This window comes from Colletes latitarsis, chromosome 8 (assembly GCF_051014445.1).
Source record: "Colletes latitarsis isolate SP2378_abdomen chromosome 8, iyColLati1, whole genome shotgun sequence".
In the NCBI taxonomy this organism is placed as follows: domain Eukaryota; kingdom Metazoa; phylum Arthropoda; class Insecta; order Hymenoptera; family Colletidae; genus Colletes; species Colletes latitarsis.
In genome coordinates this window covers 25,221,157-25,236,618 of record NC_135141.1, presented here as the reverse complement: position 1 = coordinate 25,236,618, position 15,462 = coordinate 25,221,157, and the positions used below count along the sequence as shown (strand labels likewise).

At 45.3% G+C, this 15,462-nt stretch overlaps 3 protein-coding genes across 4 annotated transcripts; 2 read left to right on the top strand and 1 right to left on the bottom strand.

The window, feature by feature from the left end:
- The first annotated feature begins 4,776 nt into the window (after positions 1-4,776).
- Positions 4,777-11,090, top strand: LOC143344313 (uncharacterized). Its single transcript, XM_076770244.1, has 3 exons — positions 4,777-6,265; positions 8,612-8,755; positions 8,947-11,090. Exons 1-3 carry the CDS (start codon positions 5,880-5,882, stop codon positions 10,193-10,195), a joined length of 1,779 nt encoding a protein of 592 aa, XP_076626359.1. The 5' UTR covers positions 4,777-5,879; the 3' UTR covers positions 10,196-11,090.
- A 336-nt stretch (positions 11,091-11,426) lies between these two features.
- Nup54 (nuclear pore complex protein Nup54) lies at positions 11,427-15,232 on the bottom strand. 2 transcript variants are annotated; one of them, XM_076770242.1, is made up of 5 exons: positions 15,033-15,232; positions 13,019-13,534; positions 12,012-12,946; positions 11,699-11,926; positions 11,427-11,619 (listed from the first exon to the last, which is right to left on the bottom strand). In XM_076770242.1, exons 1-5 carry the CDS (start codon positions 15,130-15,132, stop codon positions 11,497-11,499), a joined length of 1,902 nt encoding a protein of 633 aa, XP_076626357.1. In that variant the 5' UTR covers positions 15,133-15,232; the 3' UTR covers positions 11,427-11,496. The 2 variants fall into 2 exon arrangements, with proteins under 2 accessions (XP_076626357.1, XP_076626358.1); XM_076770243.1 differs by having other exon boundaries at positions 13,019-13,531.
- Positions 13,954-15,022, top strand: LOC143344498 (uncharacterized). The gene is made up of 3 exons (XM_076770611.1): positions 13,954-13,980; positions 14,045-14,191; positions 14,281-15,022. The coding sequence occupies exons 1-3, from the start codon at positions 13,954-13,956 to the stop codon at positions 14,686-14,688; spliced, it is 582 nt and encodes a 193-aa protein (XP_076626726.1). The 3' UTR covers positions 14,689-15,022.
- Positions 15,233-15,462: the final 230 nt, after the last annotated feature.

The following is a 15,462-nucleotide window of genomic DNA, read 5'->3' as shown; positions in this document are numbered from 1 at the left end:
TTCTAAAAGAAGAACTGAGAACCACTGACGCTGATAGCAACAGGTAGATCTTAATTTCTGCGCGAGCTTGTTGTTTACCGTTGCCATTCAGACGAACGAAACTCCGTCTCCTGTCGAGATTAGATTGATGGTTTGTTTTGCATTCCGGTGACGAAACGTCGATCGTCTCGGGAAATAAAAATAGAGAGTGGATATTATTCAATGTCTTCGAAGAAAAGCGTGGAAACGTGTAAAGATATTTCAAGGTTCTGGATTTATGAAAAATGTTTAAACGCGGTTTTCTGTAATCGTGTCTTTGTAGTTCGTCGTTAATACACTCGACGCCTCAATTGTAGGGCAAACGACGAGTGAAGGCTCGTTCGCCGAGACGAGCCCATTTATCCAGATGTCTACAGCCTGACGGAGCACCTGTTACGTCCGGAGGAAGCGTCTTTCCTCTCCAATCAGCTACCTCCTAGAGAGGAGGACCGTCGAAAAGCAATTTTTCGTTCGCACGAATTTATATAGATGAAACGCAGTTTTCGACTTTACTCGTCATCTATCAGAAATACCGGGAACTTCAAAGATCGCGCGTAGAAACTTAAAAAAAAATTGTAGTAATTATTTAAATAATCGTCATCCTAATGGAAATTTTTCTTCGGTATCTTACGAGGGAAGTAGAAGCCCCGATTGCTCGAGTACAAGAATTTTTTTTATTTCCATCCGGGACAATGTAGAACAATGGTCGTCAACCCGACGATCACGAGTCAACTCGATGTGGGAAAAAGAAAAATTGACTTTATCGTTCAATTCATTTCATTCCCTATCGTGAACTTTGATACTGAAAATGTATCCAGCTGCGCAGAACGATGCTTTCAGCAAGACTTTCCTTCTAAGGGATCATTCTACCGTAAAACGCGTAATTTCCAGTCTTCTTTCGTAATTTTTTCGCAGAAAATTATACAACTTTTTCTATTGCGATCGATGGAAGCCTCGTGATATTTACATAACCAACTCCCATAGGCTGGAAGATCGACGATCACTGATAGAATAATTCGGCTAGTGTAAAAATAAGACGGTTGTCGTCCACTGGAAGCATCGATTCTCGTAATCGTAACCTTGGCATACTATCGTTAATCGCTCTTTTTTCTTCGAGCGCAGATATTTTCGGCTTAAACGTCGCAGTCGACGTGGAAAAAGACCGAGAAGCGCTCCGATTGGAGAACATTGGATCGAGCCCCGACGATTGGACACGCGGCTACCGATGATCGCCTATTGATCTTTTTGCAAGGCTCCTCGATCGACGATCGAATGTCTGCGAGCCGGAATAAAGTCAAGGCCAATTATTGGACGCGCTAAATAATCGAACCGCGTCGGGAGCAAAGTCGTTCGATCTGCAATCGATACAATTACCGAAAAAAATATCCATTTGCTTCCAAACAATTGAGTATAACAATTCAAAACGCGTTGATTCTATTGGGATTAATTTTTTTAAATCTCACATAGGTTAGAGAACAGTGGCGGTAGACGCGTTATTCTTTTTGTAAGCTGTTTGCTCAATTTTTATCGTGTACGGAGTTTGTCATTTACATATTCTTCGATAAACAAAACGGAGACTTTGCGACAAAAATAAAAGTCTCGCCAAAAATTTATTTGCTTCCCGCGTTTAGGAGAGAACAACCTGAACGTTCATAGGCATCCCTGATATGTGTTTTGCGATAAAACATTGTAAAAGTTGATCGGGCTACATAGTCTTTATCTTTGGACGTGTTTTTATGCGATGCTAATTATCGCGTACCGTACGTACGAATTACGCCTCGATACGTCTTACTTTTGCATTGCACAACGTTGTATCATTCCGTAAGCAACTTTCGTCTTTGACATTTCGCCTTATGTAAACATAAACAAACGTTTTTCCGTCGTTTCTTACTAGTTGCATTTCTTCCATTCAAAACAAATTTTCCTCGTTCGTGTGGTTCGAAGGGGGGATCGAACACTCGTTACGTCAATTACTTGAATTATTCAGAATTGAAAACTGCGTCACGAGTTCGAGAGCCACCGTTTTAAATTAGAAAATTCTCGGAAGAGCGACGTATCTTTCCAAGAGAACGTTCCGATTTTTCGGCGTGCCTTCGACATAACGTTGCCCCCCCATCACCACGTGGACACTCGAGCCCACGAGCGTTAATTTTAATCAAGGAGATTCGATCGTGTGATACGCAACCATCGTAAATCAGATCCAGACTGTCGCTAATCTCCCATCGGCGATTATCGCCCGCGAAGGTTCGATCGCGGGAGCGGCCATTGGTCACCTTGGTCCGGTGACGTTTCGAAACCGGACTTCCCGTGCCCGGGGGGCCCACCCACGGTGGACCAGCGTCCTCGTAGCGACGCCAAAGTCTCTCGATGGTAATTATTCCAGCCGTGTTGACTCTGCTCGCGAGCATCGATTCGCGCCAGCGTGCTAATGCAACCGCGATAACGCGACAGAGTCTCCAAAGATACGCGGGACTTTGTTCTCTGTCGAGAATCGCGTCGTGTCGGTCGCTTGGGGGTCGGGAACAAGTGCAATATTCTCCGAGAAATTCTCCTCGTTTTGAGTCTCCGATTACGTCACGGACGCGAGAGCACTCCGACTCCCCAATTGTACAAATCCGAACCATCGGTTCGACCAATCGGAACCAGGACCCTGTGACGTAACGACAAGCATCGTGCACCTCACTTGTCCTTGATACGCCGCTGTCTCGCGTCGTGTCGCAAAGTTATCCCCACCACGCGTCCTCGCGCTCGCCCCGATCAAGGTCTCTCGGAGATAAAAAGGGGCCAGAATCACTCATCTTTCGGAGGCTTCCAGCGCATTAAAAAGAGACGATATTTTGTGTAACGAGTCATTTTTTTGCTCGGAACAACAATATTGTTGCGTTTCGTCTCGCATCTGTCGGTTGAATTCCTCGATAAGGCGGATCTTAACGCTTCGACCGCCACGTCACTCAGGATTTACCACGCTACGGAACTAGAATAATTAATCCCAGGCTTTTTGAACGATTTCCAATTATTTGAAAGCTAATTAGACACCTTCGTTTCGAAAAATATCGACGACGATTCATAAATACGAGTGACCAATATGGCGGCCATGATGGTTATAAGTCCTAATGCTCCCGTTAGAAAACCCTATAGAATGTCGAGCGAGCCGCAGAGGATAACGACGATCAAATTTCACTACTTTGCCCTCCGAGAAGATGGCGATAAGTCGGTCCCGAGGCAGCTACGATTTTCGTGGGAGTACCGTGACGCTCGTAAACTCCGAATTCGACGCGTCACGACGCTCGCCGGGGGGCCAAACGACTATGATGTCTCATTCTTTTCATTCTTTTCGGTGGACGATAATGTTCCGGGCGATCGAGGACCGCATCGGTTCGGAAGCTGCTACCGGGATTCTAGTCGTGACGGGGACTGGGGACCGTCGAAACGATCTCGAGCGCACGCGCGTCAGAGATAAGTAATCGTAGAAGTTGCAAACCAGACGCTGGTCAAACGATTCGAAACTATTTGTGAAACGTTATCGCGAAGTTGCTTGATCGGAGTGAAAGCGAAACCGGACGAATCGGGATCGATCCTTCTCATGCCTTCCAGAGGTGAATCTGGAGCACGATGCATGGAAAAAGTCCTACGAACGTTTAATCTCGTCTAGACTGTACAGGGTAGTTCAAAGTCGTTGCACGAAACAAAGATAAATTGCGAAGACAAAAGAAGGTGGAGCAATCAAAATCGATGCTAGGTATTTTAGTTTACCGATTTAGCGTTCGCTTCGATATTATATAAATGTTGACCTCTTTCGAACAACTAGAAGTCTCCGATGTTAAAAATTCTATCGAAGATCGTTGCTTGGTAGGAAACACAGAAGTTGAAGTTTAGACTAAACACTCGAGGGTTATCAAACGTAGGTTAGAATTGTGGTTAGCTTCAGAAAATTTCTTAAATATATTTCAGTGAAGTTAAACGTAACGTCAATGCGAGCACAACACTGTTGACCTGTTTTTTCCATGAATATTCCAATGAGTCAGTTATTAAACACGAGACGACCATTTTTCTTAACGAGTCGACTGCCACATCTGTTTTCCATATCTAGGAATGTCGTCAATGCTTGATTAAACAGGGAAAGACAGAGATATTTAATAGTTTAACGATATTTCACGTCGTTTCTAATGACTAATTTTATCGTAAAATTTATGAGTATTTGAAAGAAACGACGTAAGCTCGAAGCATCGGTCACCGATGACCACCAAGTCAGGCAACGTGTCAATAATTAACCCGTTGGGAATGTAATTCTATTTTACAATAACTCTGTCCACTTAATATTAGAGTCTTTTCGGAATCTACTTTCAGAGATTGAGTTTGTCGAGTCTCTGATACCAGCGATCCAGAATCGCTGTGGAGGAATTTCACCCATCGTTTTTTAGCAAAAATTCCAAGAAATCCACGTCAGGGGAACAGTTTCGCGCGTATTTCGTGACTCGATGACGCGGATGATCGCGGATTCCGGCACGCGCGGATCGGCGTTTTGGTCGCGATAAGGCGACTGGCGACCGCAGGTTTTGAACGGATCGGTAGGTCGCGAGAGTTGTTGGATCGTTCGTCCACTGACGCATCGTCTACGAGGAGCGACGAGATTACGCGTTATCAGCGTCGGTGTATTAGTGGGACGACAAGGAGGTACGCGGGGCGTAATCGGCGACGATAGGACGGTTATATATAAGGCCACGCGGAGTCGTCGTTGACATTAGTTGAACGTTCGTCGCTAGTGTTTTCGCGCGCAGACTGTTCCTCCCGGCGCTTCGATTCGATCCATCGTTGAATTCCGACGAGCGTCCCGCGGCGAGCAGCGATAATCGAGAACGGTAGTTGACCACCGAGATACGCCATAGACGTCCCTCGAGGGTGAACTCCGATCGTCGACGCGTCACAGATAAGGTTCGAGCGACGCTCGACGCCGCGGAGATCGAGGAACACGATAAACGCGGAAAAATGGAGACCGCGGCGATCTAGCATCGGTTGTAAACGATCTGTTCGGGCTCGTATCGGCGTTCCCCTTAATCGTTAAAGAGGGTGGTCGGGACTTTACGAGGGAAAGGACGCACGCCGAACGATCACGGCGCAAAGGAATTCGACAAGAGAGTGCCCGTGTTTGATGAATTTGTCGCTGACCAGCCTAGTTATGTTCTCGATCGAGTACAGCAAACAGTTCCTGAGCTACCGTATACTCAAGTCGAACCGGTTCAAATACATCTGACGATACGGACTCGGACTTTGAGTGACAAAAGGGTGCGCGCGCTGGGGGCGATTGTGTGTATGTGAGCGTGCTGTGTTACCGTGGGCGACTTGTTGCTACCGGTGCTCAGGGATTACCGGGGGAAGATCGAGAAAACGAAAAGGATATCGACTCCTGCGCTGGCAAGACCTGGAACGTCTTGTTCGCGATCCTCGCCGATGCGTGAATCGATTGTCTCGCGTCGTACACAGCCAGAGGACGCGAGAAGAGGAGACGAAGGGTTCGAATCGACGCCGCGAATGAAACCGAATCACCAGACATCCCAACTAAAAATTTATGAAAATAACCAAAAACCTCCGAGATTTCATAAGCGGACGAAGAACGCGCGCCGAGCAAGGCTTTAAACCTTTCAGCGATACGATCGGGGTACAGGGAACACGAAATCCGCTCGTAAATTCCTCTTTCTCTTTACCACGCCGGTGGAGAAACACGGCCACCGAGTTTCCACGATTCTATTATCGGGGTATTAAACGGGCTAATTAAAACTAGCGTCCAATTAAGAGGATCGCGGGCGAAATTTGCGCGTCTTTGGTCGAATTAGCCTAAAAAGAAACGAACAACGGGAATAAAGATGATCGTTCACGTTCCGGGTAGAATGCCAAGCCACGTTGGTCCGTACGGCGCCGCTCGTTACCCGGGCACCCTGCTAGGAGCGGTCCCGGGTTTTTACAGCCCGATTTCCGGTTATTCGACCAGCCCGAACTCCAGCTACTACGGGAGTCTCAGCCTGCATCAGCAGCCGACGCTGGACCTTCCGGTTTGGCCGCGAAGGATGCCGGTCGAGGAGGAACTGGGAGCAACATCTCCGTCGGTCGCGTTGCCAGGACTAGCCGTCACCCCGGGTGGCCTGGCGAACGGTGGTCCACCGAGTCCTGCACACAGCGACTCCGACGCCTCCAGTTCCAGCTTGGAACTCGGCTCCATCCGGCGCGGGGAAAACGCCCAATTGAAATGCAGGTAATTTGCAACTTTTCCTTCTTTTCTTTACAAAGTTCATTAGCAACTACATTCCTGATCGAATCGTTCGACTTTTCACTAAACCAATTAATCCTCGGACAACCCGTTGCCCACCACTGTACCGAAGTATTAATAATCGTAATCTTTGAACCTCTTCGTGGAAGAGGACTGCGTGTTATGGCCTCGGATGTAAACAAACAGAAGACGATATTTCAACGTCGCCTCGGAGAGTCGGGTATCTCGGGAACCGTTATCTACGAGATAAACCTCTATCGAATTCTGTCGTAAAAACTGGTTGTTCCGTTTCGAAAAAACTAGTAAGCAGATCCTCGAATTATCACTACGCCCCCACCAATATCACGTCTTCCTCGAACTCGCTCTTTTGCGAGTTACAAATACAATATCCGGATTGTTTTAGAAACCGATATGAAAATTTTAGTTCTTCTACAATCGCGTGGAACCAGAGTCGATATTATAATAGTTTTTGGAGAGAACCACTGGTACGCGCGAGATATTGAGGAGGTCGCGAACGCGCTTCCGGAAGCGCCTCGCGCGAGTCGCCTAAGTGACGCTAATTTATCTCCGGCGCGCGCGAGGGCTCGCGAAATCGCGTCACGAGGCGTATTCCGGTTGCAACCAGTTTGCCGCATCCGTCGCGATATCGGGAAACGCGCAGCGGCTCCGCCGCGTCCAACCAAGATTCTAAAGTTACTGCGTCGTAGACTGTCCCACCCGCCGCGTTTCCAGACGATCCGTTCGGGACGAACGCGCGAAATTCAACGTCGACTTCGCAGTGAGTCAACGAACCCTCGATACCCTTGGCCTTCTTCGTCGCTGATTCAGAGTTTGCGCGAAAAAGAGAGACGAATCTCGGGTTTCGCCAGAGCACGTACAAATATTTACGATCACGGAAGCGAGTCACGTTTCGATAACCCCGTGGGTGGCAAAGGGACCGTCACGCTCTGTTTCGAGACATGGCGTGTCCATGAATGGACTAAAATTAAAAAAAAGTCCATTCTTGCATCTCGAGATACCAAGAGTTTAACGTCGCTATTTGCTTTTACTTAATTCCATCGTTTACCGTTTGGTTTGTGAGAAATTATTTCGAGGACGACGTTGAAAAATATTAATTTTCAGCATATTAAAAATAGCTTTCATTCGCGTTGTGGCATGCGATTGGCCCACTGAGCGTGGCTGCAGAGATGCGATCGTTTATCGCGCGCGACAAGAACTCGTTACGCGCGCGTGCTTTGCACGAGTCCGCCTCGTGCGCTCCGGGATACGTTCTCTTATCGTCGAGAAAACCGGAATACGCGTACGATCCGCTCGTACTTGGTCGAATTACGGATCCAGGAACGCGACTCCGGGGATCTTTGGTTGCACGCGTTACGGAAACGTAATAGACGGAAGCTATGTTAAACGATAAGAGTATGAAAACAACGTTCTATTATGATTCGACAGGGGGTCGTATCGAACGGATCGTCGATAAAACGCCGAGGCGTTACCTTGATCCGCGACCCCTGTGACGAGCTGTTCGTGAACGTCGATTCGTGGATCGCGATGCCGTTGACTGGAATAGCAACTGGTGTCAAGCGACGCCAATTGCACAATCATCGGAATTGGTATCAATTGGTCGGTCGAACGGACGTTCTTGACGCAAATCGCGCGTCGATAGATCATACAGTGCATCGACGCTGTATTTACCAGTGATGGTCAGCTACTTAACACCTATGCTGTCGCGTCACCTGACGTTAATTCTTTACTTGGCACGTTTATTCCCCTTTGGATACCTTCGATTCGCAAAATATCAGTATTTTTAAGTAGCTGGCCACCACTGTCCGCGCCGAGCGAGCCTGGTTCGCGTGACGACGAGCCGTTCGATCGTTACGGGGCTACGTTTAACCCTGAATGCAGGAAAAAGGAAGAATCGAGATAATTCCTAAACGAACGAGAACCTTCACAGCCATTGGTTTCACGATTCGATTTGTGAAGTTTCGGGCAAGGATGCGCACGCGAGGACTCGTCGATCGATCAATATGCAACAATCGTCCCGTCGCGCGTGTCGGTTATATTTAGAATTTCTCGGTAAATGAGCGACAGGGGAAATAAATGGTATAAATAGATCAATAATTGACCGCGAGAGAATGAGAGAAAGATTCGAGATATTGGCTTTAAACGATCGCGATCTCATTGACGACCACGTTGATCGGAACGATCGCACGATCGAAGATCAATACCCTTAACACTGCGTTGAGCAAGAATAAGTACCATGAAAAATTTCACGAATTTGTATTAGATCGAAATAATTGTACTTTCGGGGACTAACTTGTATCGTTGTGATTGCAGATGGCTAAATTGTGGTCGATGGTTCACGTCCTTGGAACAACTGGCAGGACACGTCGCGCGACTCCACGCTGCGCCAGGACCACGAGGACTATTTTATTGCGGCTGGGAAGGATGCGCGAGAGGCGAACGTGGATTTAATGCTAGGTGAGCACAATTATAGTAGTCTGCTTCCGTCTGTGTCAATCCGTCTGCTTTTCCTCGGGGAGACTGTCCTTGGAAAAGTTTGAAAACCGCTACCCTAAAGAATCGTCTCACCGATTATGTCCCCATCATAATTATATAGATACTATTGGATAATAATACTCAGTCTCACCTTGCTTTCTCTTCCCCCGTAGATACAAGATGCTGGTCCACGTCCGGACGCACACGAACGAGAAACCGCATCACTGTTTCCAATGCGACAAGAGTTTCAGCCGGGCAGAGAACCTGAAGATCCATGCTCGTTCTCACACGGGCGAGCGGCCGTACGTCTGCCCCGTGGAAGGTTGCAACAAGGCTTACTCAAACTCCTCGGACAGGTTCAAGCACACCAGGACCCACGCCGTGGACAAACCGTATTGCTGCAAGGTTCCAGGCTGTCCGAAGAGGTACACCGATCCCTCGTCTCTGCGCAAACACGTCAAGACTTACAGACACTACGTAAATAATAACGACAAGGTCCAGGAGAAGAGCTTCGACGAGAACAACTCCCAGGAGAAGGCGAGGTTCGACGCCGTCTCGCCGGAGAAGCAGAACAGCAGTACTCACTCGGAGTCGGACAAGAAGGACAGCAGCATCGAGAGCAGCATATCCGGCTCGAGCCCCAAAATCAGCTACAGCTTCGAGGAGCAGAAGAGTTTCGTCGAGTGGAACAACATGTACAATCTGCAAGAACAACGCAAAGAACAGGACCAGATCATGCCGAGAAAACCGTACGAACAGGACGTCAAGATCCATCCGAGGATCTACGACGAGAATTATATAATGGCGGACAAGATTCGAGCGAATCCCATGTACCTATCGAATAACGCGATTATCGGCGAGAGCCAGTCGGTAGGATCGCCGCAAACTAGTCCTCGCCACGTTCCTGACTCCCTGCCGCCACGCATCGGGATGCAGTCGACGCCCATCAAGACCGAGGAACCCGTCGAGCACCAGAGCAAAGCCTGCACGGTCGATTACAGGAACATCGAGTCGATCGTCAACAGCACGCCCTGCAAAAAAGAAAATGCGTCAGTTTGCGAGCCGGTGAGGAACTCTGTGATAAAACGGGCGGACGATATCAAGATGGAGGTCGAGCAAACGCCGATCAAGGAGGACGTATGCAACGACACTACCGACTGCTGTTGCCGTCGCAAGTGTTGCGTGCACAGCAACGACAACATCCTGGAGAAGACCAAGATCCTCTCCGACTTGATACTCAAGGCGCAGAATCCTCTGTTCAGACACCTACTCGGCTCGGTGGATCTGCAGTACGGGTTGCAGAACGTGTGGGGCAACATCGTGGACACGAACAACACCTGCGGACAAGACCTTCGTGTTAAGAACGAGAACGTCGTCGAAATGGAGCAAGATCTTCCTCTGGACCTGACGGTCAACAAGTAACGAAACGTCCTCGTTCCGGAAATCGTGGATTTTATTTTTCAGATTCCGACGGTGGCTAGCTCAAGCTACCCGCCGTGGCCTGCGTTAAACGTTCTCGTGGTCGTCCTCGAGTTGACCTCTTTCTCGGCACGCGACCGAAAATATTTGTTAAATCTGGAAACGTTCCGACGAAACACGCGACGGGGCGACTTCGAGCGTTCGCGAATTGCGTGAAATTCTGCCCGGGCCACGGTTGGTTTATGCATCCCGCGATTCGAGTCTTTTGTCGAAGCGATTGTCGAGGATGCATGGAATGTTTGGGAACCCGTATTTTTCGATACAAAATTTACTCGATCGTTACTCACTAATTTCTTAGGACCAAAGTGGATAATGGAGATCGACATCGATGAAACGTGTACCGGTGAGAAGAGAGATTGATCTTAGCGAGAAAGTTGTCAGTTTTGATTAGAGTGCGAAACCAAATATATCGTAGAACGTTATAATAGCCGTCGAAGAAACAGTTTAACACCGAACGAGATTTGCTCAATCTTAATTCGTTGGTGACTTGATTAAAGAGTCTCGGATCTAGATTTACAGGTTATTCGATTAATCGATTATCAATGTGCCTGTACATATTCGACCAAAATGGTCGAATATGTCGCATGCAAGCCCAGCGTAACGTTACGATAGGAAAACCTTTGTATAATAACGCCTTCGAAATATCAAACGCGGTCGAAAGTATCCCGGTATTTTATGCTAAACGCCTATGTATAATATGTATATAAAGATATATTATGTATAAGATATAGTCATCCAAAAAGTTAAGACGTATGGAGGAAAGTATGTGCGTTTCTGATGAGAAGAGTGTGTTCGATGACATGAAACGATTCAATAAAGCACATTATTTATGTAAAAATGATTTATTTTTCTCTGTATGTAACGAATACCTATTTATTTTTCTTCTTCGGTACCTGAAATATAAACGCGTCTCGACATTTTCTTCCACTGGAAAAGGCAATCGCTTTGTCATTAACAACCGTGTAACGTGAGAACAAAATTATTACCGAGGCAAATCAAGTCTTCCGTCGATACGCGTACGATCTATAATAGTAGAACACAAACATCGATAGATTTGAAACGGACAAAAATAATAAATATATCACCAAATATCAAGGGTGCAAAAATTCTCTTGTTACGGTCCATGCCTCGTTTTTAGTTCTCGCGATTCTATTACAGTCAGCGCCGGTACGCGTATCGTAGTAAAAATTTTGATAAAAAAGAAAGAAAAAAACGTTAATAATTTACGGAACTAAATATAAATTTCACGATATACTATGACTAATTAAAAGGTCCGACATGCCGTCTTTAATGATTTTCAAACTTTCTAGATCAGCGTTTATCGTTGCTATAAGTTGTGCCATGCCCTGTTGTTCCATCGAGAGGTACTGAAACAAATAAAAACAAAAGATATAGTTGTGCTTTTTGATAGGTATATTTATTTCAGAAATATCGTTTCTTGCGTACCCCTTTTATATCGTCCTGTGCTATAGGATCCATCGCGTATCTCTCCTGATTTTGAGGATCTACGTGACTTCTCATTCTCAACTGAGAAAGCATTTCGCTAATTCTACCTTTAAATTGAGTCGGCGCGCTAATTTGCGAGTGCATAGCTTCGAACCTACGCGTCAGAACTTCTTCCTCCGGTTGTAGAGATAACCCAACCTTCCGCGTAATTTCTTGGCGCACCAATACCTTACACCAGAAATACAGGCGTAAAAATATGTAGACGCGACTAGAGACAACGATCGAAGGAACGAGATCATGGAAATATACTTACTTGCAATACCCTGTGTTGAAGTTCCAATAAGGTTCTCCTATGCTCTTTAAGTCTAGCTTGTATCGCCGTGTGTTGTCTCTGTAGTTTCTGTATTTCTTCCGCCGCCATATCTAAGAAGTTTCTGTGCCTGGTCGTTTCTTCTTCTTGACACTTTAATCTGTGTTTCACTTGTTGAAACCCAATCATTGGCACTGGTATGTAAAGTTCCGGATTAGGATTATCCAACTGAGCCTGCTTCCATAATCTAGGATCGATGGAACACGGTGGATTGTCTAAATATTCTTTGAGTTGAGCGGGATCTAGTTTTACTAGAGGTAATATATCTTCCACGCCATTTTGTACCAATTGTTGCTTTTGCATCGGTTGCGATAAATACGCGACCAACTCGTTGGCGGGAATTTTTCTCGGGGCCCCAGTGATTCCCTTTTCGGTAACAATGATGGTCACCTGACTCTTTTCTTCGCCGACAGCTTTTATATTGTCCACCGTCAACGTTAAGTTGGGCTTATTCCCTAAGATATTGTTCATAAAACCGATCAACTGTATCTCGCCCTCTTTGATATCTTTTTTCTTTTTATTAAAACAAAGTACAACCAGTCCGTCGTTGTTGTCGGCTTCGGGCATACGACTGTACCCGATAGCCTTAAATCTACATAGTGGGTTTTCTTGAGTAAGATCAATAGCGGGCATGTTCATAGAATAGTAAGCTTTCCCTGTACCCCAAAGCGATTGTAGGAGATTCCATCTAGCAATGATATTGTCGCGTTCATCGCTGTACAATTGACAATTAAAAACGGCATTATATAGCGCTTCTGATATAGTATTAGCAGTTTGTTGTTGCAATTGCTGCTGCTGTTGAAACTGTTGCTGTTGCTGTTGGAACTGTTGCTGTTGAGGTTGCGCTAACCCAGTTCCAAAGCCAGCAAATCCTGAACCTGGATGAACAATTTAACGTCCATCAACGCCGTTATTATTTAAAAAAAGGACGTCGTTCTATCGGAACTGACCTGTACCAAAACCACCAAAACCAGTGGTTGTGGCTGTGGATGTTGGTTTGGTTCCAAACCCACCGAACCCAGTGGATGTACCAAAACCGGTAGACGGTGTGCTTGTAGTACCGAATCCTCCGAAAAAGGAGGGTGTCGAGGTAGTCGCGGATCCAAATCCACTGAAACCACCGAAAGCTAAAGAAGACGTGGTTCCAGTGGTGCCAAATCCACCGAAACCTGTTGTGGAAGTAGGCGCGCCGCCAAAAGTGGAGGCTGTGCCAAATCCGGTGTTCGTTGCAGCGGGTGTAGTACCAAAGGCTGGAGTGGATCCGAATCCACTGGTAGGAGTCGTACCAAATGCAGGCGTTGCACCGAAACCTGTCGTCGCGGTAGTACCAAAACCAGTAGCAGCCGGTGTACCGAATCCAGTAGCAGTTCCGAATGCCCCGGCTGCTGGAGTCGAGGACGAACCAAAAAGGCTCGGAGCCGAAGTCGCCGGCGTACTAAATCCAAAAGATGGCGTTCCAAATCCTGCTAAAATCAGTTTTTAAACGATCTAAATATTTGTATTTACAGGAAATAAATATTAACAAGTTTGTTCGTACTTTATTTATTACAATGTAAGAATATACTTATGATTCGTACGGGGACACTATGAAATAATGCACGTATAAAGTGAAACTGTGCAATGTTGTGTCACAAAAATTAGTTTTTGTTTCCACCGATCTGAAAATGCCGCGAACAGGGAAATTAGTAAATGACAGAAATGTCTTGCGTACGGTCGCGACAATAATTTGCATTTTATTCGTGGAATTTATTAATTGCGCGCGTCGTGAGTACGTTAAATACTTTAGCAATATTATAATATACGAAGGGTTTCCATACCTACAAATTTTCTGAAATATTTTAAATTATACATTATTGTGCATTACCTAATACAAAAATTTAAAATCATGTCATACATAGATCAGTATAATGAGGTAAGTTTATTATATTTGTTTACAAGAATTGGAAACTTTAAATTATATGTAGGAAATTTAACAGAATAACAAGTACGGTCAACTTGCACGCAAGTTGTTGAAGATAAGTACAATGTCCGGCAGTAAGTTAGTTATCCGGCATGCCAAACAACCCGAAGAAACTGCTACAGAACTTCTACACGTAATGGGTACAACGGATGTAGCGATTGGGGTATATTTTGCAAAGATATTTAATAGGTTACAATAGATTAAACACATCATTTTAATACAATCAATTCTACTGTAATAACTTCTTTTAAGGATGCTACAGCAGAAGTTATGATTACAACATTAGGTAAAATTCCAAATGAAATGTATTATTTAGAAGATACAACTCCAAAAGCAAAATTTGTAACTTCTAAACTTGATCTATTGACTACATCTCGATATGCAGAAGCTGTCATGGCATCTTCAGAAACAACTAATAAGTCTAATGGTGAATCTGAAAGCCATTCGTCGGTTTTAGTTGCTTTATTAAGTGCCCTGGTGGTTATATTGTTTATGTGCTGTATCACAGCCTGTCTCATAGCTAGATCAAAAAGAAGAAGAAATTTCTTTGGGAAAGGTGACAAAGAATGTGAACCAGGATGTTCTGGTATAAATCAACCTCTACTAGATAAAATGTCAGATAGTACTAACAAAACTAGTCTTGGTTCGTTGAGAGATTAAAGCATATTGATCTTTATAAGTCTACATAGAGTCTGGAAATTCTTTTTATCAAAGAAGATACTGTCTAAGATATAGCAGATCGCGATATGATTATGTATGTGGGTGTAAAGTGTATTTTAAACGCGGATCAAGGTGAAACTGCGTATTAGAAATTGGAGTATCTGGTCGAACTGACGTTCCACAAATATTTACAACGATATCTCCCATAACAAATACAAAGTACGCGATAACGTTTGTATCGACACAATACAAAATGAGCATCACGATCGAGAAAATTTCTTAAAGAGTCACATGTAGCAGGTGGATATTCGAAATGTAACATAACCTAAAAGAAGTCGACATACCCGCTTTTACTGGCGTCGCAGCAGTAGACGCCGTGGAACCAAAACTAAAGGCAGGAGCAGGCGTCGAAGTCGCCACTCCGAATCCCGTACCAAATGACATCTCTGTAATTTAACCAAATTCCACACACGTCGAAAACACAATTTACCGCGCGCGCCTTATAATTTTGTATAAACGACAGTGCAGCGAACATGGCGGCTGACATGCGCCACGAACGCAAATTCCCGCTTTTGCGCTAAACTCGCGTCACGTGACGTCGCAGAGCATTTGAAATTTTCAAGTTTCCACAATACACGTTACAACCTCGCTGTTAAATTGTAACTGAGTTTATTCGACTATTTTTTTTAATACAATCGTATATTCATTTGTACTACATATATTCGTAATCGCCATATGCATCTACGATGTATCAAATATATGATTTTCTTTAAA

Coding starts and splice junctions, on each gene's coding strand:
- LOC143344313 (XM_076770244.1), top strand. CDS start 5,880: ATGATCGTTCACGTTCCGGGTAGAATGCCAAGCCACGTTGGTCCGTAC. Junction 6,266..8,611: donor AACGCCCAATTGAAATGCAG/GTAATTTGCAAC, acceptor TTGTGATTGCAG/ATGGCTAAATTGTGGTCGAT. Junction 8,756..8,946: donor GAACGTGGATTTAATGCTAG/GTGAGCACAATT, acceptor CTTCCCCCGTAG/ATACAAGATGCTGGTCCACG.
- LOC143344498 (XM_076770611.1), top strand. CDS start 13,954: ATGTCATACATAGATCAGTATAATGAG. Junction 13,981..14,044: donor ACATAGATCAGTATAATGAG/GTAAGTTTATTA, acceptor GAAATTTAACAG/AATAACAAGTACGGTCAACT. Junction 14,192..14,280: donor CAACGGATGTAGCGATTGGG/GTATATTTTGCA, acceptor ACTTCTTTTAAG/GATGCTACAGCAGAAGTTAT.
- Nup54 (XM_076770242.1), bottom strand. CDS start 15,132: ATGTCATTTGGTACGGGATTCGGAGTGGCGACTTCGACGCCTGCTCCT. Junction 13,535..15,032: donor TGCGACGCCAGTAAAAGCGG/GTATGTCGACTT, acceptor AACTGATTTTAG/CAGGATTTGGAACGCCATCT. Junction 11,620..11,698: donor CACAGGACGATATAAAAGGG/GTACGCAAGAAA, acceptor TATTTGTTTCAG/TACCTCTCGATGGAACAACA.